The 27,328-nt window shown below is 40.7% G+C and overlaps 1 protein-coding gene across 6 annotated transcripts in view; it reads left to right on the forward strand.

Moving 5' to 3' along the window:
• OMA1 (OMA1 zinc metallopeptidase) overlaps positions 1-27,328 on the forward strand; it is a 66,966-nt gene that overhangs the window by 19,736 nt on the left and 19,902 nt on the right. For all 6 annotated transcript variants that reach the window (XM_031969025.1, XM_031969029.1, XM_012547577.3 and 3 more), the window contains 5 exons: positions 7,940-8,168; positions 12,086-12,259; positions 12,359-12,466; positions 17,964-18,092; positions 20,744-20,818. In XM_031969025.1, the coding sequence (XP_031824885.1) occupies positions 7,940-8,168; positions 12,086-12,259; positions 12,359-12,466; positions 17,964-18,092; positions 20,744-20,818 (715 nt within the window). The remainder of the gene's footprint in view (positions 1-7,939; positions 8,169-12,085; positions 12,260-12,358; positions 12,467-17,963; positions 18,093-20,743; positions 20,819-27,328) is intronic.

Genomic DNA, 27,328 nt, shown 5'->3' on the forward strand with positions numbered 1-27,328 from the left:
TTTTTTTTCCTTCTTTTTCTTGGCTATTCTATCTCTGCTTTCCAATCTTTCCCCTCAATACAAAAACGAAAAACACAATCCCTGTAACAAATAAGCAAAACAAACACATCCTTTTGCAACTTCCTCACCAGCTCAGCCATTTCGTGTCTTGGATCAGTCCCTCTCTGTTGAGGCTTCTTGCTTTGTTACTGCTTCTTTGCTGGGGTAACTCTCAGTGATCCTGTCCCTCAAAAAGTGCTGCAGCCTTTTCCAGGTAGGTTTTTTTTTTTTTAAACATTGTTATTGTTACTCAGTTCCCTCTTAAACCACTGGAGATGAATGGTTTCTGTCTAATTTTAAGAAATATGTAATTTTTTCTAGTGTCTGTTCTAATGATTAATCATCCTTATAATTAAAAAGTTCTTCTTTATATTACTCTCTATAGTTTCTTTCTTTAATTAATTCTCTTTGACCCTGGCAGATTAGAAGCAACTAACCAGGGTCTGCATAAAACCATTCATTTTTTGGGACCATTCTTAGTCATTAGCCTTCCCCACTCTCCTGTCCCATATCTTTGAACCCAGCTTTAAGAGTTCTAGTGGAGGTATAATGGCTTATATCCAGACATGTCTAGAGGCAGTTTGGGCTTAGTAATTTGAAAGGAAAAACTTTAAAGGTGGAGAGCTCTGAGAAAAGCTTCCTCAGCAAGATGGGCTTTGAAAGAAATGAGAGAAAGAGAGGTGGAGGTGAGAGCACAGGGGTATTCCAGGCCTAGGAGGCCAGCCCTACAAAGGCACAGAGATGGAGGACTGAGTGGCCTGTGAAAGAGTATGGAGGGGAATAAGATGCAAGAATGTAGGAAACATGAGAAAGAGGTAGGTTAAAGGGCCCCATGTAGCGTTGTGGATAAGGTGTTAGAGTCCTAAATACTCACATCAGATCTAGCTTCAGATAGTTATTAGCTGTGTGACTGTACAAGTCACTGAACTTTTATTTATCTTGGTTACCTCATCTATGAAACGGGGATATCCCTGGATTATTGTGAGGCTCAAAAGAGATAATTTGTAAGGCATTTTGCAGATCTTAAGATATTATATAAATGCTAGCTATGATCAAATGTCAAAGAAGTTTTTATTGAATTCTGGCAGTGGTAGGGAGCCTCTAGAGCTCCTTATTAATAGAGTGTGTATGTGTGTGTGTGTTTGTGTAACTGAAAGGGGGATGGATAGGAATGGGAGAAACTTGAGGCAGGGATCCCTTTTAGGAAGGAGACTAATGCTGTAGACCAGGTAAGAGATAATGAAGGCCCGGACTAAGATAAGACTGAGTGGAAAGAAGGGGAGGTGGATGAGAGATGCTTTGAAGGTAGAAACAACAAGATTTGACAATGGGTTGGCTCTGTGGGGTGAGTCAGTGTGAGGTTGGAGCCTCGGTGACTGGGAGGATGATGGAGCTTTCTATAGTCATAGGGAAATTGGGAAGAGGGAAGGATTTTGAGTGGAAAGTAATGAATTCAACTTTTACACATGTTGAGTTTGACATGCACATGGACTATTCGGTTTAAAATGCACTGACTGTAGCTAAGGAGACAGACTAGTGTTGTATCAAGGAGGGAGTCATCCACAAGAAGCTCAAGATAATAAACCAGAGCAGCTAATGACATGCGCCATTTGGCTGCACCTCCAGTAGACATCTTAAATTCAACTTATCGAAAACAGAACTCATTACCTTTTCCCCTAAATCTAATCTCCCCCATTATTGGATAGGGCAAAACTATCTTCCCAGTCTCCTAGGCTTCCAACCTAGATATCATCCTGGATCCTTCCTTCTCCCCCCATCCAAGCACCTTTGCAGCATTTCTCTGTGCTGCCGCCCCGCTGGTACAGCCCCTCATGGCCGGAGCATCTGCTGCTGACTCCAATCCATTTTCCATTCAGCCAATAGTTTTCCTAAAGTACAGGTCTAAACAAATCATCTTTCCCCTACTCCCTCTCTCTCCTCCCCCCACTCAGTAAACTGCAGTGGCTTCTTATTGCCTCTCTAGGATCAAATACAAGTACAAATCTTTTTGGCTTTTAAAATCTATCCTAATGTAACCCCCTTCTACTTCACACCTTGCTCCCTGACATAGCTTCAAACAAGACCCTCTATCCCATGGCTCAGAGCATTTTCTCCATCTGTCCTTCTTGTTGGAAAGGCTTTTTTTCTGCTCCAACTACTGACTTCTCTAGTTTCCTTTAAGTCCCAACTAAAACTCCATATTTTCCTGAAAGCCTTCTACATCCTCTTAATTCTAATGCTCTCCTCTCTGCTAATTATCTTCTATTTATCCTATACATATATATTAAGTTATATATATTTTCATGTGGTCTAGTTCATTAGATTGTAAGTATCTTATGGGCAGGAATTGTCTTTTGCCTTTTTTTTTTTTTTTTTTTAATATCCCAGTACTTAGCACAGTGCCTGGTACATAGTAGATACTTGGTAAATGTTTATTGATTAATTGATTTATTGAAAGTGTCAGATATTAATAGAGATTCAAGATTGAGAAAAGATCATTACATTTGGCAATTAAAAGATCATTGGTAACTTTGGAAATTTTATTTGATTGACAAAATAGGAAGCCAGGCTGTGCAGGGTTTTGAATTGGGGGAGGAAAGAAGGTAGAGACACTGATAGCTTTTTATTGACAAAACATATGCATGGGTAAATTTTTCAGCATTGACCCTTGCAAACACTTCTGTTCCAACTTTTCCCCTCCTTCCCTCCACCCCCTCTCCTAGATGGCAGGCAACCCCCCCATACATGATAAATATGTTAAAGCATATGTTAAATACAATATATGTATACATATTTATACAATTCTCTTGTTGCACAAAAAAAAATAGGATTCAGTAAGAAAGTAAAAATAACCTGGGAAGAAAAACAAAAATGCAAGCAAACAACAACAGAAAGAGTGCAAATACTATGTTGTGGCACTGATTGATTTTTTTATTATTATTATTATAGCTTTTTATTTACAAGATATATGCACGGGTAATTTTTCGGCATTGACAATTGCCAAATCTTTTGTTTCCACTTTTCCCCTTCTTTCCCTCACCCCCTCCCCAGATGGCAGGTAGACCCATAAATATTAAATATGTTAAAGTGTATGTTAAATACAATATATGTATACATGTCCAAACAGTTATTTTGCTGCACAAGAAGAATCAGACTTTGAAATAATGTACAATTAACCTGTGAAGGAAATAAAAAAATGCAGGCGGACAAAAACAGAGGCCTTGGAAATGCTATGTAGTGGTTCACACTCATTTCCCAGAGTTCTTTTGCTGGGTGTAGCTGGTTCTATTCATTATTGAACAAATGGAACTGATTTGGTTCATCTCATTGTTGAAGAGGGCCACGTCCATCAGAATTGATCATCATATAGTATTGTTGTTGAAGTATATAATGATCTCCTGGTCCTGCTCATTTCACTCAGCATCAGTTCCTGTAAGTGTCTCCAAGCCTCTCTATTCATTCCACTGGTCATTTCTTACAGAACAATAATATTCCATAACATTCATATACCACAATTTATTCAGCCATTCCCCAAATGATGAGCATCCATTCGGTTTCTAGTTCCTTGCCACTACATAAAGGGCTGCCATGAACAATTTTGCACATTCGGGTCCCTTTCCCTCCTTTAAGATCTCTTTGGGGTATAAGCCCAGTAGTAACACTGCTGGATCAAAGGGTATGCACAGTTTGATAACTTTTTGAGCATAGTTCTAAATTGCTTTTCAGAATGGCTAGATGTGTTCACAATTCCACCAACAATGCATCAGTGTCCCAGTTTTCCCACATCCCCTCCAACATTCAGCATTATTTTTTCCTGTCATCCTAGCCAATCTGAGAGTTGTGTAGTGGTATCTCAGAGTTGTCTTAATTTGAATTTCTCTGATTAATAATGACTTGGAGCATATTTTCATATGGCTAGAAATAGTTTCAATTTCTTCATCTGAAAATTATCTTATCCTTTGCCCATTTATCACACTGATTACTTTTTAATTAAATCTGATTTTTGGAAAATGAACACAATTTTTTTCTCTCTTTGCTTTCCTTCTTCCCCCCCATTTCTCTTCTTTGGAAATGGGTAGCACGTTTCATCATCAGTATATGAAATCATGGTTGTTCATTGTATCAGAGATCTTAAGTCTCTGAAAGTTATTTGCTTTTCTGGAGCTGTAATTATATAAATTGTTTTTGTTTCCAACCTCTTAACTCTATATCATTTCATACAAGTTTTCTCAGGTTTCACTGACACTTGTATAGATGGCTTTCTTAAGGATTTTAGCCAAGAAGGGAAGGAAATATATGGGACAATAGCTAGTAGAATTGTTGGGACCAAGTGAAAGTTTTCTAAGGATGGGAGAAATTTTGGCTTGCTTGTAGGTCTCTGGGAAGGATCTGGGAAGTAGAGAATGATTATAACAGAAAGAGAATGGAAGCAAGTTGCAGGAGAAGTCAAGAGGGGGATTGATTGGCTCAAGAACAGGAGTCCTTGACAAGGACTTTGCCTTGACAACAGAAGCACTGCCTTTTTGTCTGAGACTGGAATGAAGAAGGAGATATTGGGGGCAGAAGTACAAGATATGTGAGAGGAAGAGGGGAGGGAACTACATGGGCAGGGGTGCTATTTTTTCAGTGATGTATGAGGGGAGGTCCTCAGCTAAGACAATAGGGGAAGGAGATGCTATGGAAGGATGGAGGTGAGATGATGGGTAGTTTTGGAAAGCTGCTATGGAAAACAGGAGAACAAATCAATTTGGAAGGAATAGAATATTTGTTTTGCTATTGTAAGACCCCTGTTGAGATCAGATTATATAAATTTTTGGAGGACAAATTCAGCAGTTTTGTGATTTCTTCTGTCTTTTTTTAAGGAATCAAGAAGTTGGCAGTAGCAGCAGTCCAGGATTGGAGCAGTCCAGTAGGACAAAGGCAGAGGGAATCTTGAATAGAGGATAGTATAGAGTTGAGTTGACTAATCAAGGAGTCAGTCATAGGGGATGAGAGTACAATAGCCAGTTCAGGATTGATGGTGAAGGAAAGCAGAGAGAGGGAGAGATTGGACAGCATGGTAGGACTGAAGTATGGGATAGTGTGTGTGTGTGGGGTCATAAAGGATGAGAAAGATGGAATGAAAAATGGTTGTAGTCAGATGAAAGAATTCCAGACTTCATGAACATGGAAGTAAAATGCTGTGGATAATGGCAGAGTGAAGGGTGTGACCATCTTGTGTAGCTAGGGTGGAATGAAGGAGTTGGTTGTGGGAGAAATTAGGGTAGTTGAGGTGATCTCCAAATATTAGGGTAGGAGATGAAGAGGAGAGAAAAATTGTGAAGCAGGCATTGAAGTCACTGAGGAAGGAAAATAGGTAAGAGCCAAAAAGGTGCAATTTGAACTTCAAGGCAGGTGATTAAGGAAGGTGAGAAGGAGTATTTTGACTCTTCCACTGCAGTTTGGGAGTCAGTGGGTGTGAGATAAAGAACATCCAGGACAGAGAAGTCCCTGTCATTGAAGCCTCCCAGTTAACACTCCAATAATTTCACAATGCCCAGGAAACCTCTGGGTTTTTTTCTTGCTGTCTTTACTCACTCATATGAGAGTTTTCATCAATGTTGAGTGCTGTGGCTCCGTGAGCATCAGAAACGCTGGCTGGTGTCTCTGTTCAAAAGCATCAGTCATAATATACAGGGAAGTAAAACTGACATTTTAGCATTTTTCCATTAAAAGCTTGGTTGGAAATCCTAAGGAAATAAATACACACTTCATTCACTTATGTATTCTCAGAAACCATTATATCACAGAAGTGGCAATCATTGGTTCTTTCGCAATAACATGAAGCTTTGTTCCTTTTTTTATGTTTTGGTTTATGATATGTGGGCCACCATTTGAGGCAGAGGAGACAAGCCAACCTAATTTCAAGAGTTGTGTGTGAATGTCTACTAATGTGCAATGTCACATTAATTTCAAGGACACTGGAAACAGGAATGTCAAAAACAGTATTTGCTTAGCCAAGTAAGACTGATAGCAGTGAAAGAACAAACTTAATCCTAGCATTTACTGGGATAGAAATATTGGTGAACTTTTTAAAGAAAGAAAATGTAGATAGCATTTTTTTAGACTTGTAATTTTCTGATATGAGATTTATTTGATGTATTTCAAAATGTATTGTAGATGTCCTTCAAAATAAGATTTATGCCATATCCATTCATACATTTTATCTAAAGACTTGTCATGTATAGCTGTGAATTGTTCCTGACTTAACAAGACCAGATCTACAAACTAAAGTATTTATTAACTACTTAAGTGTGAAGCTTTGTGCTGAATGCCTGGGATATGAAGACAAAATCAAACCTTTCAAAGAAAATTCAATAATTTTTATTGATATCTTTTGTTTTTATATCACCTCCATATCCTCTTGCATTTTATCCATCCCAGAAAACCATCCTTTATAAGAAAGAGTAACAAAAAGAGGAGAAAGGAAAACAATATTTCCTCAAAACTAACCAACATGTCATCAAAAGTTGATTTTATGTGTGAAATTTCACATCCACGGTCTTCCATCTTTGAGTTCTTTGCTACTACAAACAGTTCTGCTACCTAATTTTAGATGTTTATGTGGCCTTTCCAGTGAACTCAAAGTATATGGACTTCTGAGGCATTTTTTTTTTTTTGCACACATCCAATGGTTGGATAACTTAACTGCTCCATTAGTAATGCATTTATGTGCCTGTCTTTCCACACAACCCTTCCAAAATGAACTGTTCCCATTTTGTGTCATCTTTGTCACTTTGCTGGCTGTGAGGTGAAACCTCAAGGATTGTTTTAATTTACATTTCTCATATTATCGATGAGTTGGAACAGAGGTGTCAAACATATGGTGTATGATATTCCCCAGTGCAGCCCAAAGCAGATGAAAATGTAATTGGGAAATATTTAACAAAATAAGCAACACCATAATAAAACATAGATAATACATGTGATTTTCTAAGTCAACATGTGGCCTACAAGAAATCTTTATGTATGCCCTACTAACCCCTATTTCTATTTGATTTTGTTAAGATTTTAAAAAATTCTTTCACATGATTGTTAATAGTTTGCATTTCTTCTTTTGTAAACTGCATTTTGACCACTTTTATTTTGGAGAATGGCTTTTGCTCATGGATTGGTGTTTACTGTCTCTATATCTTGAATATCAAACCCTTGTCAAAGATATTTGATATATAAAATTTATAATTTTAGAAATGTATTTTTATGGAATTAGTTTTTTTTAATTGTGTTATATTTTGTTATTGCAATGTTCCCAGTCTGATAGATAACAAGTCTCAGGGATCTTTTTGGGAATTCACAGTGCTTGGGAAATTTCTTTCTCTTTGTGTGTAATAGCTGTCAGTTGTTTGCTCAATTTTCTGAGTCCCCTGACCACTTTTTAAGCAGAGTGTGGAACAAAACCCATCCCAGGCCCTCACATTGAATGTATTACTAAGCAGTTTTAGGTCTGTGGTATGGTGCTGTGTAGCTGCACTGAGGCTCTGCCTATGACCAAGGAGCCAAATGGACTTGGAAACCTCCCAGATGTTTGGCAACCTCTGATTCAGGGAGCAGTTTCCCAGAATCTCAACTGATCTGAGATTCATTATCCAATTCTTAATAAATTTGAATTGCTTCAGAATAATTGAACAATTTCACTCTAAAATAAGCTTTAACACTGTAATTATGCATTATTTGGTTCTTTGTTATCTTTTAGTTAAGAGCTTTGTAAGTTGAATAACCACTGTAGAAAAATATGTTACAAAAAATAACCAGCTGCAATCTCCTGAATGTATTTAATTCTAACAAAAAGTATTTGCTCTTTACTTCGTATACTGGATATTATTTATTCCTTGCAATTTGTAATTTTTTTCCTTTCCAACAGGGGCATAAGAAAATGGTGGCAGACCCTTCCTCCCAACAAGAAAGAGCTTTTTAAAGAAAGTGTAAAGAAGAATAAAGGGAAGTTATTCCTGGGCTTAAGTAGTTTGGGAGTATTATTTGTTGTCTTTTATTTTACTCACCTGGAAGAGAGTCCTGTCACAGGACGGAAAAAGTTACTAGTGTTGGGGAAAGAACAATTCATGATGTTATCACAAATGGAATATGATACAGTAAGTAGTAAACAGTGACAAATCCTCTTTTAGAATGTTCCTGATATAGCCTTTTTTTTTTTTTTTTTAAAAAAGCAAGTTAGGAAGGGCCTGTGTAGGAGGTGGTGTGAACTTTGTGGGCCTGGGTCTCTTTGCTTGTGTTTGCCAGTTCTGAGCCTTCATTTCTATCCTCCAAACAAAATATATTGATTTCTTCGTTGATTTTTTTGGGGAAAGGTCCTTGTTTTTAGAAACCTTAGTTCTCTGAATTGTGCCATTGAATGCTAGGGAGTTGCATGGATAAAGAGCTAAAACTTTCTTAGTTGTACATTAAAGGTGGATAAGATAAATGCAAAGATCATTCCCCATTTTTCCATGGGCAGGTATTTTATAGAAGAGGCTTGCATCTGGGGAAGTGCAGGCCTCTGTACTGTGTTTAACAAAGTTTGTCTTGAGTCAATTCACTTGCACTTTGGAACCATCCATTGTGTTCATGGCCTTGCTTGGTGCTGCTGCGGGTCCACAGAGGTAAATCGGGGCATCTCTCTTGCTGTCAGGGCTTACAGTTTGCTGAAAAGTCTTCAGGGTTTCAGAAATGCTTGTAGTTTCATCATAGACAGAGTAACAGATGAACAGGTACACGTATTGATAGAAAGCTGCAAGGTCTCCTAGGTTCTTTTTGTCCTTCGATTTGTTTAATTCTCAGAACAGTCTTGAGGCAGGGATTGGGATGGGCGTGCAGCTGATGAAACCCAAGCTCCCCAGTGTTAACTCCACTAATAAATGTCTGGGTGACTTTTCCTCTCTCCCAGCCAGGTTTGCCTGGGAAGCCGGGAGCTGTCCCAGGTCCATGCTGCTCCTCTAGAGGCAGATATCACATCTCTAGGACTTTCTTCAATGTTCTCTGCTTTCTCAAGGTGCCCCACATACATGTTAGCAGAATACCTTCTATTCCTCTTAGACTTCCTCGTGGACTCTTAAGTTCCTTGAGGTTAGGGATTGTTTCACTTTTATATTTTGTATTCCCAGTGTTTAGTCCAGTCCTCCTGGATCTCTTTGTTTAATTGGTTTAAGTTTTGTGAAGTTGGGTCAAGAAGTCTGTGTTAGGTTGCCGTGTTATTTGCTTTTCCTGTCTCTAAAAAGCTTAAAATATGTTTCCCAAAGGCTTGGGTGAGGAGCTCCTCGTAAAGATCATTCTGATGTGAGACTGAAATTCACTTGGGCCTTCTGACATTTGCTGCCTGGTGATGTTGGACAACTTACTCCATCTCTAAGAACTGACTTTATCATCCATCCGTATCATTTCTAAAATAATCATACCCACAGGCACCACCATGAGATCAAAAAAGCCTAGAAAACATTTCAGTCTGCAGACATTTCACTTATTTGCTAAGCAGGAAAAGATGGAGGCCAAAGGTTTTGGTTTTGAATATAAAATTGCTGGTTACAAGGAGGAATAATTATGAGCAGTAGTTTTTCATAAAACAAGTTGGTGCAATAGAAGTAAAAGCAGATTTAGAGAAAGTTTGGCAAGAGATCCTCAAAAGCAAAAGCATCCCAAAGACATTTAATGAAGAAAATGGAAGGAAGACAATAAACTGAAGAAAATGGAAAAGATTGTAAAGTTAACAAAACAAGAATAGTGGAAAGGAAAGGAATTATCATGCTTGAACCTTAAAGTGACAGTCCTGTTCATACTTGCAGGGCTGTGCTTAAAGGGAACACAGATAAGAAATGTGGCCAGATTGCTTCAAGTGTACATAGCACATGTCTGGACCCAACATTCAAATATGAAGGAGATTCAAAGTAATTTTTGGGAGGCATCAGGACATGGGTTTTTTGCAAGAAGATCGGCATTCTAGGAGGAGGTGGTGAGCAAGGAGTAGATTCCAGGCCTAGAGGATAGACTGATGCAGAGGGAGAGACAGGACCCAGAACTGCACCTAGAGGGAATAGCAAATAGGCCAATTTGGTTGAAACAGAATGAGTGCGTGAGAGGAGAGTAGTATGCTCGAAACCTTGGAAGGTCAGTTGGAGCCATCTGTCAGGCTCTGAAGGCTTTTAAAGAGGCACGAAGGAGCCCGTGGAGGTTCTTGAGTAGGCAAGTATTATGATTAGACCTGGTAGCAACCAGCTGTGTAAGTCTGTTCTTCAAGGGACCACCTGGCTGCATTTGGAGAAGCTCTTGGCCAGAAGGCTGACTTTAGGAGATAGAATTTTCCCCTCATTGCTGCTCATGGAGAAAGCATAAGAGAGACCTCCTTGTTATCAGAGAAACAGGCAGGCTAAGTAAGTTTGGAAGGCAGATTATTAAAAAGATATCTATTGACTGATGAATTATCTTGCCCAAAGCAGCAGTTCGAAAAATCCTATGCGTAGGATAGTTGCCATTTTGATTTCAGGGGCTATATGTGTGCTGATGAAATCGGGGTCTCTTGAAGTAGTAAGTGTAGATGCAGAAAGGCATTAACCTGAAAGGCTGGTTAACACAAGCTACTCTAAAGTCATTTTTTACATTTAATTTCATGTTTATTTTATTAATTTATGTATAATTTAATAGTAATACTCTAAATAATGAACATTTAAATCATTGCTAACCACAAATCAAATGGTATTATGAATGATACAATGTTGAATAGTTTCTGGAATGGAAGTAGCTTTTGAATTTATTTCAACTGGTGCTGCTATCTATTCTGATGTTTTTCTTACAGTGAAATTTCTTTAATGGTGTCCCAAGGACTGATTAAAGAAAACAAACATGAATGTCTGTAAGAGAATATTATCATAAAGCTAGAAGGTGCTAACATTGTGTTTAGCGCTAGAGAGCTTTTCTCCCAGTAATGGTGATTTCATTTGAATACCTACTTCAAACCAGGTTAATATAATTGCCTTATTTAGTCTGTATTTTAATATGTGTCATACCCTGAGATAAATTGTTACAAGTAACTATGAATTAGTGTTAATAGACTTCATTTATTTCATTTCCAGAATATTTGTGAAATAAAATGTATTCAATATTAAGAAAAAAGACCCTCAACAAACCATAAAGTTTACTCAAGTTTGAAATAGTTTTTTTTTTTTTTTGGAGGGAAAGAAAAGGTTCAATATATCGTCTGATATGTCAAGATTACGTAAAAAGAAAAAGCCATCCATTTAAAAATATGGCATATTAGAGGAAATTTTTGAAAATATATGTATTTATAAGGACAATTCATATCTTGTTTTAAATAGATGAAATTATCTACCCCAAGTATTCTGAATTCTATCAAAGTAAACTCTTATCTAGCTTTATGGAAGAAAGGAAGTATTTTTAATCATCGTGATACTTCATCAGTAACCTGGGGAGAAAATGGCACATCTATTAATACTGAAATTTCAATAATCTTCCGTCAGCGTGTGTGAATAAAACTTTAAATTAATGATACATTTAAGGATCCCTCTTTTCCTCCCCCAAACCTGGTTAGGTTCGGTGTATTTTCAGTCCACTGAGCCATAAAAATAATTATCTTCTGTGTTTCACTTTTCTCCGTGATACTCATTTTTCTCCTGATGACAAAATGTTTTCTCCATACAAAGTTTCATTTCATACATTATTTTACAGTTAGTAGAAGAAAAAACCATTTAAATGTGTTTCTTGTTTTCATATGCATAAATAAAAAAAGATGAATTTCATTTTAATTTAAAATGATTCAGATAAAAAATCTTAATCATTAACAGTTGTTCAAGATAATGAAGTATATTAATTTAGCATGAATAATTCAGATTTCAAGAATTTAGAACTGTGATTTAATGTATGTAGATCTTTGCATACATCTTTAAAAAGTGGAATTAAAATATTGAATTGTTGGCAGCAGAATCTTTTCCCATAAAACCTTTTGAACTGTTGATAACATTAAAATTGTCTAAAATTACAACCCCTTTTCTTTGTTAATATGCAGTGGATGGAAGAATTTAAAAATGACCTGCTGACTGAGAAAGATCCCAGGTACCTGGCCGTGAAGAAAGTTTTACAGCATCTGGTAGAAAGCAACAAAGACATCCCGGGCATCTCAGAGTTCAAATGGATTATTCATGTGGTAGATAAGCCCAGCATAAATGCCTTTGTTCTTCCTGTAAGTACATTTCCCCTAGTGTTAGATTGATGACTTCTCTTTTCTCAGTGGCTCCAGAAGCTCATTGTTCAGTTGTTCTTTCTTTTTGTGTGTGTGCAGAACGGGCAGGTGTTTGTTTTTACTGGGCTTCTCGAGGCTGTCACTGATATTCACCAGTTGACTTTCCTTTTGGGCCATGAGATCGCTCACGCGGTGCTTGGACATGCTGTAAGTACTTCACATTGGGCATTTAGTTGTTAGAATGTTTGTCATCATCATGAATTAATTGCCTTGAAAAAGTGCATAATGTTTTAATGTTCATTTTTTTCATGGAGAGAATGGTGAAACACAACCAGTTTTATTATACTATCTAGAGACTGGCACAAGAAGACCATGCCGGATGGCAGACAGAGCGCCAGGTTTGGAGTCAGGATTCCTGCCTCTCTTTGGCCTCCAACTGGCTGGGAATATCACTTTACCTCTCTGGACTTCGGTGTCCTTCTCTGTAGTTGTTGGATAGACTTTTGGGAATAGTTCCAGATTGTCCTCCAGAATGGTTGGATCATTTCACAATTCCACCAATAATGTATTAGTGAATATTAAATGAAATGAAGGTGTTGCCCTATCTTATTTCTAAGTTTACTTCTCTCTCTTTAAGATTCACAGATGTTAGAATGTTGTGAAGAAGTTGACAGTTATTTGGTGTAATCCTTTCTAACTTTTAAAAAAATTCTTAGGATTCACAGGATAGTAGCATTTCAGGGTTGGAAGGGACTCTAGTCTCTATAAACATATGATAAGTGAGAGCTGGCTTTGCCAGAAGGCCTCTGGTGAGGGAGCTCTCCTGGGAGAGGAGATGCTTGTCATCAGGATTATGCGAGAGTTTCTCCTGACATCAGGCCCCATTTTCCTTTTTTGAAGCTGCAGCTCATTGCTCTAATTTTATAGAGCAATTTATAAAATTAATCCACACCTTGAAAATATCTCACAGAGGAATTGTCCCACTCCCTTCTAGCTGCCAGCTCATGATGATGTGTAAGAAACTAGTCTCTGAGAAGAAAGCTGAGGGAAAAATTAAGAGACTTAAAAAGGAGAAATGGCCCCAAGTCCGTCTCCCACCTGTAGGCAAGCCTCCTCTGCTCCCAGGAGTGGCCTCTGATGCCCTCCCTGCCACAGCAGGAGTATTTAATAATAAGAGAATCCATTTATTGAAACAGGAAGAGACAGGTGGTGGCGGTACATGGATAGTTGGTCCATTTCTCCTGTTGGGGAGTCTTTATCTTCATCTCCATCTTATCCTTGACAGATGCACTCTGATCAGGGCTGTTTTTGTTGCTTTGGCTCTGATGTAGTTAAGAGCTGGGAAGCCCTGGGAAAAAAATTTCACAGCCAGTTTTTCTGATAAATGCCTCATTTCTAAAATCTATAAAGAACTGTGTAAAGTTTATAAGAATACAAGTCATTCCCCAATTGATAAATGATCAAAGGATATGAACAAGACAATTTTCATGTGATGAAATTAAAGCCATCTATACTCATATAAAAAATATTCTAAATCACTACTGATTAGGGAAATGCAGTTTAAAACAACTCTGAAGTACCACCTCACACCTCTCAGGTTGGCTAAGATGACAGGAAAAAATAATGATAAACGTTGGAGGAAATGTGGGAAAGTTGGGATATTAATATATTATTGGTGGAATTGTGAAATGATCCAACCATTCTGGAGAGCAATCTGGAACTATTCTCAAAAGTCTATCAAATTGTGTATACTCTTTGACTGAGCAGTGCCCACTATTGGTTTTGTATCCCAAGAAAATCATGAAGGAGGGAAAAGGATCCACATGTGCATAAATGTTTGTAGCAGCTATTTTTGTGGTAACAAAGAATTGGAAAATGAGTAGATGCCCATCAGTTGGGGACTGACTGAATAAGCTGGAATATATGGAGATAATGGAATATTATTGTTCTATAAAATGATGAACAAGTTGATTTTAGAAAGACCTGGAAAGATTTATACGAATTGATGAGTGAAACGAGCAGAACCAGGAATACATTGTACATAGTAACAGCAGGATTGTGTGATGATAAACTGTGAAAGACTTGGTTCTTCTCAGTGGCTCAGTGATCCAAGGCAATCCCAATAAACTTTAGACAGAAAACGCCATCTGCATCCAGAAAAAGAACTAAGGACACTGAATGTAAATCAACATATGCTACATTCACTTCTTTTTTTATTTCTTGTTTTTTTCTCTCCCATGGCTTTTCCCTCTTGTTTTGATTTTTCTCTCCCAGCAAAATTCATAAAGCAACATGGACTAAAATAAAAAAAACAAAAACAAAAACAAAAATAAACAAGCCAAAAAAAGATCTGAGAGGCCGCTGCTGAATCTGGAGGGTTTCTTTCTCCACACTAACCACGGATTTCCTTCAGAGCAAATGGAGTGCAAGTGCTGAAGCTTTCTTACACATCTAGTCATTAATGTGACTTGTTTGCTTACTTCTTGCTTGGTGGATGCCAAAATAGCCTTTATTTTTCTTTCCATGATTCTTTGTGGGAAATATTCTTTCTACCTGAGACAATGTATGGGGGAATTCCAAGTTCCTAATGTGACAGGGGAGCAAATTGAGACCAAGGTGGCCAAGGATTTGCTTCAGGCCATATAAGCAGTAAATACTAGAGGTATGACTTTGAACCCCTCATAGAAGTTCAGTGCTATTTTTAACCCCCATGAAGACAACTTTTATTCTTCTTCTTTGATGCTCTACCTAGATTAAGAAAAAAATAACTCTTTTTGTTTTTTTACATAACTTTTCCAATCTGAGTTCAGGTATGTGCCTGACTCTCCTAAATTCTATTTTTACTGACCTTACTAGTCAGCTCGGTATTTTATTGCAGATATTATAGCAATATTAGTCTTGAACTAAAAGGTTGTCTAACACTCTTGGAAGGAAGGAACCTCAGGTGCCACGTTACAGCGCACACACGTAACAAGTGGCTATCCTCTTTCTCTCAAGGCTATTCCTAACGGTTTTTAGCAGAGCTGAGGAGCTGCACGATTTTTCTTCTATGTAGACGAGTGTTAATGGTTTCACATCCCTTAGATTAACCTCAATTTCCATTCCCAAAATAGAGTTTAAAAAAAGGTGATCAAAGCTATTTACTCTGCAAAGCAGAATGAATTGCATTCCCTTTCTTCCTTCCAACTTGTTACTAGACATAGGATCCAATTTTCTTAAGTCTCCTGGATCAAGGGTTCTGTGACAAGGAGTTTTGATTCCTTGGCCTCCGTTCGAGGCTGTGAAGCTTATGTTGCCTGGTCCATTATGGCTGCTTCATAACAGCTCAGTCAATTTTGGTCATCCATCACTTTAGAAACATTTTAATATGCAGGACATCTGTCTGTCTGGCACCGCATCCTGGGCCTTGTATTCAGCATATTGTCGTGATCTCTACCATGGAGCATCAATAAAGAAATGAGCAATTACAATCATTAGAGGAGACATCAAATAGCAAATAACAGCTTTGAAGACTGAAAATATTAATATTTCTTTTGCACATTTCCTAAATGTTGCCAACACTTTAAAGATTTTCTTTTTCAGAACCAATTTTACTTAATAATAATGATGATGATGCTAGTTTACATTTGTAGAGCACTTGAAGATTTGCAAAGTGCTTTGTGTGTGTTGTCTCATTTGATCCTTTCTGCTGTCCTGGGAGATAAAGGCTCTTAGTCCCATCTGACCTATATGGAACTTGGGCTTCACAGAGATGAAGGGACATACCCATGTCACTCTGCTAGTAAGTGTCTGAAGCAGGATTTGCACTCAGCTCTTCCTGGTTGCAAGCCCAGCACTCTGCTGTGTCACATTGACTCCCTTCTCCCTCTCTCTCCATTCCTTCTTTTTCCTTTTTTTTTTTTTTTTTTATTACTTTGTTACAACAATTATCTAATTCTACATAATGCACACACACACTTGTGTGTGTGTGTGTATTTATTTTTTTGGCCAAAATGAATGTTTATTTAGAAGAAGAAGTTACAGACAAAGTAAGAGGTAAAAAAGGTAGCCGGAGTGGCAAATGTGAAAGAGTTGGGAGAGCATATAGTCAGAAAGGAAAGGAATTTGAAAGGATCTGTTCAAGGAACAGACCATGCGGCCTGAGCAGGCCATTGACTGGCAGTGTTGCCTATATTTGTGTTCAGACATAATTCTGTATTTAGCAAGAGCTTTTCTGGCTTCTTTGGCTAAAGATCTGAAAGTCTGATCATGGGAGAGGCTGATCCTGGTTTTTTCAAAGTCCATAAATGTGAGCAAGTCAGAAAGGTGCCATTTACAGGTCCAGCAGTGAGGAGTTTGTGTCTTGGCCGATTACCCGGCCAAGCCACTTACAAAGGTTACAAAGATTATAGTACAATGGGTGAGAGCAAGTAGCAGCACAGGCTGTTGTCATATCCTGGGAAGTCTCAACAGCTCCCAGGAGGGGCTGCTGAGAAAGAGGCAGCTCAGTTCTCCCGACTGTTTTCAGCCAAGCTCCTACTGGTAATATCATCATTGAATCCTCAACAATAGCTATTTATTGGACACCCGTGTTCTTTGCAGCAGGGCAGGAGAATTCTCATCTCAGCAGATGGAATGCAGGTTTACCCTTTAATTTAAAGGTCATTGATATTTACGTCAAACATTTTGCAGTAACTTCTGTAATAAGCAAAAGAAAGGATTGGCTGAACTTCTTTCCCTGATGCGAAATCCAAGATTGAAACTAAGACACACTTCAAGAAATGGAAAATGTATTTTCCATTTTTTGGGAACCTTAGAGAACATCAAAAGGCTTAATTTAAGCAAATAAACAGTTACTTTGGAAGGAGAAATATAAAACTAAACATGAAGTTGTTAATTGTTCTTATCTCCTTCAGATATTAGCTGTTATTTGGTATTTAGTAAAAATGTATGTATATAAGTTGTAATGGGCTGAAGCTCGAGTTGATGCACTGAGGTCCCAAGCATGTGAGGCTAAATAGTAATTGGACCATACTCTATTAATATATATGCTTGGAGAAAGAATGGCCCCTCCACCAATCTTTGTGCTAGTCCTGATGTGTTGTATAGGAAATGACGATTTTGGTGGGTGGAGGCAGGGAGACAGGAAGAGAGGCGGGGAGAGACGGCTGGCTGGCTTCTTGTCACAGCTGCACACGTTGCTATCGCGATCCCCCCTTCACCTCCGATACCCCTTCACCTCCAATCCCCCTTCACCTCCACAAGGAATAAAGATTGAAGATTTTCCCTTCACTTGAATTCCTAACTCCTGCTGATTTTAAAATACGTGGTCATCATAATAAGTGCATGTAATTTTATGGCATATAAACACCTTATGATCTCTATGAGATAAACTTTTTATTCTAATTTCCTTTCATCACCAAAAATCTTTTGGGTTAAAATATGTTTTTTCCCTTCAAATATTTAACTTTTATATGATCTTTATTAAAATTGGCCACCTTGCATTTGGAGAGATGATGCGCATGTTTCCCTATGGGAGACCAGGCTCAGTTAGCCTGTGTGTGCATATGCTGAGTGAAGGCTGAGGAGGAAGGAGAAGGCCCAGGAAGGTCGAGACCTGGGTTCCTGCTGCCCTTTGCACGGCTGCTCTGGGGTGGCCACTTGTGACTTCGTGGATGAGACACCACAGCCAGTCTGATCCCTTTGTTCTCCTCATTCTCCTCAGGCAGAGAAGGCCAGTCTGGTTCACTTGTGGGACTTCCTAGGCCTGATTATCCTCGCGATGATTTGGGCCGTCTGTCCTCGAGATAGTTTGGCGGTTTTGGCTCAGTGGATCCAGTCTAAACTGAAGGAGGTAAGAGTGAGGGAGAACCAGAGACTGCCTGGTGGTGCTGACGCTGATGGGCGTTGGTGATTTTACTGTAGATAAATGGAGTCTAATATTATTTTACGTTTTGTCCTTAGGAAATGTGGGTTTTTCTTATTAAACATCATGGGTTTAGAGCTGGAAGGAATCTTGAGATTATTTCATTAACCTCATTTTACAGAAGAAACCGAAAGAAACCGAAGCTCATAGAAGCCTGAGGTTTTGCAGGCTGTTAAATGTGAAACTTGAACCCTGGTTTTTGCCTACATTCAATGCTCTTTTTCTCTTGGCCATTTGTCTCTACCTTATCTTAGAGGCAAAAAAGGCCACATTTTTGGAGGCTGTGCCTGGAGCCTCCACTTTGATAGCTACTAGACCGAGGTGGCAAATTTCAGTTACGGGCCCAGTGTCCAATTTTGTGTCCAGCATTTGGCCAGCCCAGTGTACTCTGGAGACTTCCCCACTTGTTCAGCCCCAGGCAGATAAGCCTGTTAGCTGCACAACATTTAGAAGGTCAGGTGGGATGTCAAAGAAGGGCTATAATTTGTTCAGAAGCCCAGCCAACACTGGGGCCGAACATCACTGTTTCCTTGAGGTCATGGGATCCCACAGCCTTAGTTGTGAAGGATCTTAGATGTCCCCCACCCCACCCCCGATGATTGGTTTTATAGACTCTCTTTTAAGTCCTCTAGTAAAGGGATCCACTATCTCCTTGGGTGATCTGCTCCAGGTTGGTAGTTTGATCCTCCCTCTTTGTAATTTCCCATCATTCCTCATTCTTCCTTGGGGATGAAGCCGAAGAAACTGACATCCACAAAATGGTTATTCTTTATAACCAATGGGGATGAAAGAGTTTAGGATGGGTCCTTAGCAATTTTTGTTATGGATCCCTTGGGCAGTTAGTCTCTGGGGAAGCCTATGGACTCTTCTAAAAACCATGTTTCACAGGGCTGGCATATTGTAGGTGCCATATAAAATCTAGCTATTGTTATGATGATTAAATGCATAAAATAAAATACATAGGATTACAAAGGAAACAAATTATTCTGGAGTAATTTAAAAAATATTTTGTGAAAGAAGTACGTGAATCTAGGTTATGAACTCTTGGTTCAGAGAATGTTGGGGTAATGTTGGGTTTGAGTAAGGGGGAGGTGATTTTTATGGCACCTCAGTTGGATATGTGGAGAGGAGCCATATAGACCCATCTTTGTCTAGGGCCTTTTTATCTCTCTCTCCCTCATCCTTTGCCTGCCCCAGCCCCTCTATCTGCCTGATGAGCACTCACATATCTAGCCTATGAGCCAAAGGAACTACAAAAGAGCTCTTATTTGATAAATGGGATTCTTCCAAGGGATGTTTTCATTTTAATCCGACATGGAACTTTTCGTCCTTAGAAAAAATGTAGTCAGGCTATAAGGCTTTCCCTGGTCCCTCCAGCACTCAGTATGTTGCTTTGTAAATGGGGCTGAACCTTAATGCTCATTTTTTCTTGTTCTTTTTTTTTCATGTGTAATAGTCATCTTCCAGCATCTTCTATTGAGTAGCCACCTTTGTGATTACTGAAGTGCCATATGCAGTTCTTTCAGTTCTGGGAGTGCCTAACTGCTTGATTAACTGTGATTAATTATTTTATTTCACATTTCTCTCCAAATATTTCCCCTTGTCCTGGGAGATTTGACTATTTAGTTACAATCTGTTATTTGTTTATTTAATGATTTGTAGAGCGCCCATCCGAGTGCCATCTGGGTGCTGTTCCAAATCTAAGGCACGAAACACAATGAGATAAATTGATAATAAAATTGAGCATCAAGCATACATTCATGTTATGTTATGTCATTTTCTTTGTTTATAATTACTGAAAGTTCTTAAAGGGAAAAAAAAAAAGATAGCTTTTGGTTGGGTTGTAGAACCTGATCTCTGGAGGACAAAGGCAAAATGGTTTGATTTAGCCTTCCCCCACCTAGTCCCAATAGTGTGAATGAGTTTTTTGTTTGTTTTTATTTTATTTTTTTAATGGCTTGAGAATGTGTACTAAGGAAGAGTCACAGAACCCAGAACGTCTTACTACTAAACAATTAAATTGCTTTCTGGAAAATAAAGTTGGATTGCCTCCAGCATTGTTTTTGAGCTTCCTCCCCTTAAATCAAGTGTTCCTGAATGCATATGAAGAGAGACTACTTGTCATTTTTCTAATGCTGTAAAATCTCTAGCAGACCCAGTTTCCACAGAGAGTCAAAGGTAGTGGTGGCCCTCGAACTGGGTTCTTCTGACATAGCCCTGTTTTCTCTGCCTCACAGAGACAGACACTCTCTTTGTGCTTGATCTCAATGGACTGAAGGCATTACTTCTCTTTGAATTTTTATTCTCCCTTTGGAAATGACCCCACCTATCATTAACACAATATATATTCCTCCCTGATCAAGGAAAGAAGGCTGCAGCACAGACTTTGCCCCCTTCTCCTTTGCTACTGATGCTTAGGAAATGTTAAATCTTCATAAGGAATATACACATTTCATCTTGCACGCCTCAAGTATCTGTTAAAATGAATAAAATACCCTTTAGTACTGATGAGGAAGAATCGTGTTTCTCTGACGTTATGAATGCAAATTGTAACCGATTTTATGTCGTCTTTCTCCTAGTATGTATTTGATAGACCCTATAGTCGCACCCTGGAGGTGGAAGCTGACAAAGTCGGGCTGCAGTTTGCCGCAAAGGTAGGTGGAACCAATGCTTATGCAAATGGCGGAGGGGCCCCCCAGATAATGAGAGGGAGGGTCACAGCCGAGCAGGAGTGCAGTCTGATAGTCACGCTTCAAGAGGAAAGATTTTCTTATTTGGAAAGGCTTGTAGGTCATAAAGCTTATGGTACTTAAAGGTAGTTTTATAGCATTATTTCCCAGGAACATCTATTAAGTTCCCATCTGTACCTGGGGCTGGAATGAGTCCTGCATAAAATAAATAGGGATGTCGTCCTAGGAGCAGGAGTATTAGACTTCTGCTAGGGGAAGAGATTTTGTGCATACTGGGTTTTTCTGTATGTAGACATTTGTTGTGAAAATAACATTTTTTAATAGTCAGTGGTTTGCCTTTAAATAGGATTTTCTTCTGTTCTTTCCGCCTCCTGGAAGCCCTAATTTCTGCGTGATCTTTAGCTTTTCACTGTCCCTGGCTATGCTCAGGGTCATCTGTACCGCCACTGTTCAGGTGCCTGAAGGTTTTCGAAATGTCTGGTATCTTTTTCAGCATCTTTATCTTATTTGCTTATAATAGCTTTGGAGGGGGGTACTGCAGCGCTGTTTTCATTATTTCACAGCTGAGGAAACTGAGGCACACACTTGCTCAGGGTCCCAGAATCAGAAGTGGCTTCTCTGATTTTAGGGCCAGCAGGGTCCATTACTCAGGGCTGCCTTGCACTTTGTGCTCTGGTCCCATCCCTTCTCTCTTCATCATGTCTCCCCTCTGTCATCACACTTCAGTCATCAGTGTGTGACACTCCGTCGTCACACACCATTGGCACATCTGAGTTCAGACCTTGTGCTCTCTGGCCAGGCCTCTGCTGCTGGGGTCCCACCTCTCTCCTCCCCTGCCTGGTCCATCCGACATGATATTGCCCAATGACTCTTTCTAGTGGCCAGAACCTTCTCTTACAGTCATGATGTCCCTCCCTCTATAGTCCTGCCCGTGCTCAGAGCCCTTAAAGTGTCCCTCATTGCCTGCCAGAGAAATACAGCCTCCTCAGCCCTGTCTCCTTGGGCCTCTACAGTCTGGCTCTGACCTCCATGTTCATTCCAGAGGGAGGTGATGTGTCCAAAAGTGAGTTTTACCAGAGTTAAAAATTGTCAATTTAAAGTTAGTTCATTGTTTATGCTTAGGACTCTGCGTTCTGAGTTTGCATTGTCAAAGATCAGTTTGAGTTCTCTGCCTGGGGCACCGTGGGCAAGGAGGGTGCTTCATGAACTTGTGCCCTCCACTGTCCCTTCTGGGCACTGAAGGTAATGATATTTGCAGTGTCTCCAGAGGCAGTGGGGTGGAATCAGTGAAATCTTAGACTTAGGAGCAGGCTGAATTGTGTCCAGATCCTGCCCCAAATACTTATTCGGTCTGTGATTGTGCCTAAGTCATTTACCCAAGTCTGCACTGAGTGAGACCCACATCAGGGAGCATTTATTTAGTTCCTACTGAGTGCCAGGCACTGGCCTTGAAATTGGTGGATATGAAGGCAGTCGTGTCTTTGCCTTTGCCCAGGGGGGACAAGGAACACACATGAAAGTGTATTCTGAGCCTCTCTGAGGACATGTTGGCCCTGGGGGTGGGATTCAGGATGTTCTCGTGGACTGGAAGAAATCGAGATGAGCAAGAGGAAGGTGATTGCAGGGAGGGGGGAACTGGGGATGAGAAAGAACATGCTGCAGCCTCAGCAGGAAGGCTGGTCTGGTGGGAGGGGACAGAAGGAGGTTGGAAGGGGACCTTCAAGGCAGTAGGAAGTTTCATTGGTGTTTCATAAGCAGGACACTGCCATGGCCTGGCTGGTGTTGTGGGGATTTTGCTTTGGCCCTTCTGTTGAGAGGGCAGAGGCCCGAGGTGGCAATGTCCCGCAGGAACTGGTTTCTGCCTTGAGGAGAGGTGGCTGGGTAAGGGCAGAGCTGGGGACAGATGGGGAAGACTCGGCAGCCAGCTGGAGAGGGAGAACCTGCAAAGCCGAGTGAGGAGACAGTAGGGCATCCTCAGCAGTAGAGGAAAATTCAGAAGTGCTGTGGGTTCTGGGGAAGAGATAATGAATTTTAGTTTGGGTCTGGGGGAGGGGAGGTGTCTTTGCGATATCTGGTTTGAAATGTCCAGTAGGGAGTTGGTGATGGACGACCAGAGTCAAGAGACAGACAGGAAATGAATCCAATAAATATCTATTGATTATTTTCTGTACATCTGGGAGTTGTTTGCATAGAAATGATCATTGAACCTATAGGAGCTGATGAGATTCCTTCTCCTCCTTCTCTTCATCCTCTCCTCCTTTTCTTCTTTCTTCTCTTCCTCTTCTTCATTCTCCTCTTCCTCTTCCTTTTCTTCCTCCTCCTCCTTTTCCCTCCTTCCCCTCCTCACTTAAATAGCACCTACTATATGTTAGACACTGTGTTAAGTAAATATTTTTACAATAATCTCATTAGATCCTTCCAACAACCCTGGGAGGTTGGTGCTTTCACTATCCTCATTTTACAGATAAGGAAACTGAGGCAGAAAAGATATGAAGTGACTTGGTCAAGATCACACAGGTAGTGAATGTCTGAGGCTGGATTTGAACTCAGGTCGGCATTGATTTTCAGTGGAGCTGATTTTCAGCTCTTCAGGCACTATGACACCAGCTTTAGTCATATGACCTCTATCTGGACACTGGCCCCTGATGGCTCTGGAGGAGAAAGTGAGGCTGGTGACTTTGTCCAGCCCTCCCTCGCTAAAATCTAACCTTACTGATGTCATGGCCGTCTTTGAGAATGGAGGACAAAGAATAACAGCAGCAGCCATCAGCTGAATGAGAGAGAGAGAGAGAGACAGACAGACAGAAAGAGAGAGAGAGAGAGACAGAAAGAGAGAGAGAGAGAGCGAGAGAGAGAGAGAGAGAGAGAGAGAGGAAGAGGAAGAAGAGAAGGAGGAGGAGGAAGAAGAGGAGAGGAGGAGAGAATGAATGAGAGAAGGAGAATAAAAAAGAAACAAGAAAAAAAGAACTGATGAGCCATCAAGAGCCAGACAAGTATGGAATTGTATCATTCTTCTATTTAATTTCTCTTAAAATAAGGGTCATGGGTTACATTAGCATAAATGTTAACTTATGCAGACTCACATTTTATAGCATAATGACCCTGGAAAGTAGGTGGGCATTTACCAGCATTCCCATCCCCTCCCAGGGGAGGAAGCAATGTCTCAAGCAGACTGAGTCACCTCTCCAGTAAACTCAAGACCCCATCTGAGGACTCTCTGCCCCATGCTCTCTCCACTGTTTCATGCAGCCTCTTGCCTCTCCACATTTAGATTTTATTTTGTAGATGATCTGTTACTCGTTCCTGAGGATAACAATCCCTCTCCAAGGTTGTTCACGTCTTGCACAAATAATCCAAGGCAGGATGAACTCTCAAGTTACTCCATCCAATCAATATGAAGTTTAGAATGACCCAGCAAGTGAAACAAGTTTTACTTCTCTTATTCTCCCCATTTCTCCCCCCCGCCCCCTCCCCCCCCCAAAAAAAGAATCTGGGTTATGGAACTAGTGGAGAATCCATGTTCCCCTTATCTTTTGTAGTTTGTAAGGAATATCTTCAAATGTGGCTACAGGGTTATTAGTTACAGCCCAAATGGTGCTGCCCCAAGGATTGTCCGTATGTGCCTGTGGCCTTGAGAAGGAGTCGTGCCCAGGGTCTGTTCTGACTGGGCCATGGCTGACAAGCCTTGTGGTTTGGGATTAATGTTGTCCAGTAGAGGCCCTTGTGTATTTATTGAGGGAAAGCAGGTGCTTGTCTGGAACGATAATTCCTCTTTTCCCTGAGGAACACCTTTTTTTTTTTGATGATTGATTTTTAGGAGTGAACACCAACTCTTATGCATATAACACAAATTTTATTTTATTTTTTTATTAAAGTTTTTTATTTTCAAAACACATGCAGGGATAATTTTTCAACACTGACCATTGCCTAGCCTTGTGTTCCAAATTTTCCCCTTCTTCCCCCCGACCCCCTCCCCTAGATGGCAAGCAATCCTATATGTCATACATGTTAAAATATATATTAAATCCAATATATGTAAACAGAGTTATACAGTTATCTTGCTGTACATAAAAGACCAGATCAAAAAGGAAAGAAAATGAGTAAGAAAAAATGCAAAGAAACAACAACAAAAAGAATGAGAATGTAAATGATGTACATTTTAAACAATAAATGCAGATTCCCTTGAAGCATTGTCTTTAAATAACTTGGAAAGTGATCTTCTGTAATGTCCAGATTGAAAAGTCCCTTATGTGCCCCTGATGTTCTGCCCCACCCTGCCTCACATTGGCGTGCAGTTCTGCTCCCTGTGGTCACAAGGCAAGCCAAAGGGAGCCCTGGCAGAGAAGCTTTTCCCCCACTGGCGGCAGAGGCAGGAGATGCTCGGCCCGCTTGGTGTTGGACGGGGTCAGCAGTCGGGTCTGCTTGTTGGAGGCAGGGCTGGGAGCTGCCCGAGGGGTGCAGGGGATCAGGGGCTCTGAGCACAGGTTCCTGTGCTCATCCCTAACCCGGGACCTTCGGCCTCCATCATGGCTCCCACCTCCTCTGAGCAGATGCTGTCAGTGAGTGGAGTGTCCCTGTCCTGGCATGAAAAGTCTGCTCCTGGAGAGCCCCTGGACCCCACTGCCAGGGCTGCTCTCTCTGCTGAACAAGGCCGCGGCCCCAGCTCAGCCTTGCTTCCTCCGTGCTTGTCCGGGCTGGCAGACACAGCCTCGGGGAGCCCAGTGTCACCACTTGCTACCTGCCGTCCTCCAGCCAGTTTGGGGCAGGCTCCCAGGCTCTCAGAGAGTGAAGGAGCTAGTTCAGGGCCACCCACTTAGCGTGGAGGAAATCTGGGAGCCGGCCCAGTGCTGAGGAAGTGAGGGTCAGGCTGGGGCTCGTGGGCTTCCCACAGCGTCTGGGCCGTGAGCACCAGCTGGAGTCCTATAATGGCCTTCAGAGTCTTCCCTCCCGTCTGAGGTAGAAAACCTGGCGCTGGTTCTGCTCCTTCAGGGCTGTAAAACTGTGAAGATAGCACCATCTAGTGAGGAGAGGAGGGAAGTGGAGGACAGGTTCAGGAATCCACCGCAGCCCTGGAGACGGTCCAGGCCTTGCCACCTGTGTCCCCATTCTAGAGAGGGAAAACCGAGGCTCTCAGGCCCTGACTCGCTCCTGGTCCCAGCTTGCTTGTCACAGACCGGAGCCAGCTTGGGGAATCAGTCTGTGTGTGGCAGGAAACCCAGGGAGGGCATTTTATTGATTAATAGTTGTAGATTCCCTGGTGACAGAGTCATGTTCTACAGCTCCCGGTGATTGGTAACATCCGCTGGGGACTGTTCAGGGAGCCAGAGAAATGAGATGGTCCCATGAACGTCTTTGATTTTAGCTGCCGTTCGTGGCTTTGAGGTGGATGATCTAGATCAATCGCACATTAAATCTAAGGTTCTTTGTGTCCTCTTGAAATCTCGCTTGTATCAATTAGGGATTCTCTCCCTAGTGCTTAGCACAGTACCTGGCACTTTGTGGGCACTTAAGAGATGTTTATTGGCTCGATTAGGTGCTGCCGTGATAGTGAATGAGATAGATGGTTAACTAGCAAAGCGGGCTTTAAAACTAACATGGCATGAATTACAAAACCCCTAGTGTGGGTTCTTTGCGTCCCTTCCAGACTGGGTGCAAATAGAATTTTTATTCTAGAATTAGATATGATAGATCTAAACTTTTAAGTTGTAAGAGCAGCGTCAGCAAACGTTGATTGTGATTTGCAAATAGATATGATTATTTGTCAGTAGCTCTCATTTTTTTTAATATAGCTTTTTATTTACAAGTTATATGCATGGGTAATTTTTCAGCATTGACAATTACAAAACCTTGTGTTCCAATTTTTCCCTCCTTCCCCCCTATCCCCTCCCCCAGATGGCAGGTTGACCAATACATGTTAAATATGTTAAAGTATAAGTTAAATGCAATATATTTATACATGTCCAGTTATTTTGCTGTACAAAAAGAGTCGGACTTTGAAGTAACTCTCATTATTAATGCTGTAGTTGCCCCCCAAAAGCTATCATCTGACTAGCCAGAAACATATGACCCCGCCCAGAGTGGACACTTGTCCTGCAGGATATGTGTCCTGCAGAAGGGCTGATCAGGTAAACTAGAAATTGCAAAAATGATATAAAACAGATAATGAGGATTCCGATGGGGGGAGAAAATGGCTGCCTCTGAACAGGAATAAAACTCAGATGTACCAATATCCCAGCACTTTTTCTTTTCCGATTTCCTGCCTGCATTGGAATATTCCCCCTTGGATGGAATTTCCCCTCCTCGGGTGCATTAGCTTGGGGCGACACCTGCGGGGAACAGACCCGAGAGAGCTTCCCGGCTCAGGCCTTTCCTCACTTCAGCTGCCTAATGAGCTTCTGCCACCGTGTGTGAGACTCTGTGGCCATCAGCGTCCTCCTTGGTGAAAGAACGGGGGTGGCGTAGGATGCACCTCAG

Source organism: Sarcophilus harrisii, chromosome 4 (assembly GCF_902635505.1).
Source record: "Sarcophilus harrisii chromosome 4, mSarHar1.11, whole genome shotgun sequence".
Classification (NCBI taxonomy): domain Eukaryota; kingdom Metazoa; phylum Chordata; class Mammalia; order Dasyuromorphia; family Dasyuridae; genus Sarcophilus; species Sarcophilus harrisii.